The sequence below is a fragment of the Seriola lalandi genome, unplaced genomic scaffold (genome assembly GCF_002814215.2).
Source record: "Seriola lalandi dorsalis isolate HSWRI2012SDOR001 ecotype SW California unplaced genomic scaffold, Sedor1 jcf7180001976912, whole genome shotgun sequence".
In the NCBI taxonomy this organism is placed as follows: domain Eukaryota; kingdom Metazoa; phylum Chordata; class Actinopteri; order Carangiformes; family Carangidae; genus Seriola; species Seriola lalandi.
Window position 1 is genome coordinate 1 of NW_019447578.1, and position 1,190 is coordinate 1,190.

Here is a 1,190-nt window from a genome sequence, read left to right on the forward strand (position 1 = left end):
ATATATATATATAGTTGTTTTTAATCTGTTTACATGTAATTCTACATTAGTTATTTACTGCTGAGTCAGTGGCTTCAATGTTTTTAATGTTTATGTTTATAATTGTAACTTCACTCTCTTGCTGTGATTCTTCGTATTGAATGAGTTTTAAGCCCGAAAATTATTTGTTGTTGTTTTAGTGACAGTCAGAGCCGGAGCCATGTTGTTTTCAGGTTGTCCCGACACGATGTCTCAGTGACGCCTTGAGGGAACTTCTTCGAATTTGGCACAAATATTCACTTCAGAGGTCAAAGGTCACAGTGACCTCAGAAATCACCTTTTAGCCATTAATCAAGACTTCACACAGAAATTCTGACCAGATTTCACACGAATGGTTCATATTTTATTCGACCCTGGATAGACAGGGGCGTAACCTGAAACTAGTCTGAGTGGCGGAGGGATACGACCGCGAGGAGGCAATTCTGGTTTTAAAGCTGCAGCACAGTCCGTCTCCTCAGAGCAATGGTGATGGAAATAGAGCAGCTAGCGGCCACCGCTCCACACAGCTCCTGTTCTCCTCGTTCCCGCCTCTGAAGCTGCTGCTGTGGTGATATCAGTATCAGTGTGTGGCAGCGTAGCAGCTGGTCTGACCTGTGGGTTGTGGTGCTGCGGCTCGGCGGGCAGGCCGGTGGAGTATTCCTCCGTCCGCTCCACGCTCACCAGCTGCATCTCCGTCTGAGTGAAGCTGAATATGAGGCCGGACAGCAGGGTGGTGATGGACAGCGCGTAGGACAGGGACAGACCCACCAGACCTGAGCGGGACGACGACACGACACGACCAGCAGAGACACGTTAGGGAATTAAGACATCTCATGTACAGGTGCACGGCCACCACACGCAGGTGTTGCCTCACCTGGATCCACGGAGTGAAACTGGTGCTGGACGACGGCGATCACCGCGAGGCCCGTCACCATGGCAACTCCAATCAGCTGCAGGCGGATGTCCAGCCACTGCATGGCGGCGTTGCTGAGGAACAGGCAGCGTTGGTTCTGCTCCAGACGTTTCGCGCTCTCCTCCTCAAACCTGGAGGAACAGAAAGTAGTTCCTGTCACGTTAAGACACAACGAGAGCAGCAGCTTAAGCTTCTGTAGCTTCTGTAATGTGAAGTCTTTCCACGTGGGGACGGTATCGTTTTGGGAGACTTCTTCTTA

General features: G+C 50.3%; 1 protein-coding gene across 1 annotated transcript; it reads right to left on the bottom strand.

The window, feature by feature from the left end:
• Positions 1-450: 450 nt before the first annotated feature.
• On the bottom strand, positions 451-1,062 carry LOC111656822 (ATP-binding cassette sub-family C member 10-like; the record flags this gene model as incomplete). The annotated part of the gene is made up of 2 exons (XM_023408703.2): positions 451-791; positions 893-1,062. Coding segments are annotated over 2 exons (439 nt in total), but the record flags the coding sequence as incomplete, so codon positions are not given.
• Between the last annotated feature and the right edge of the window lie 128 nt (positions 1,063-1,190).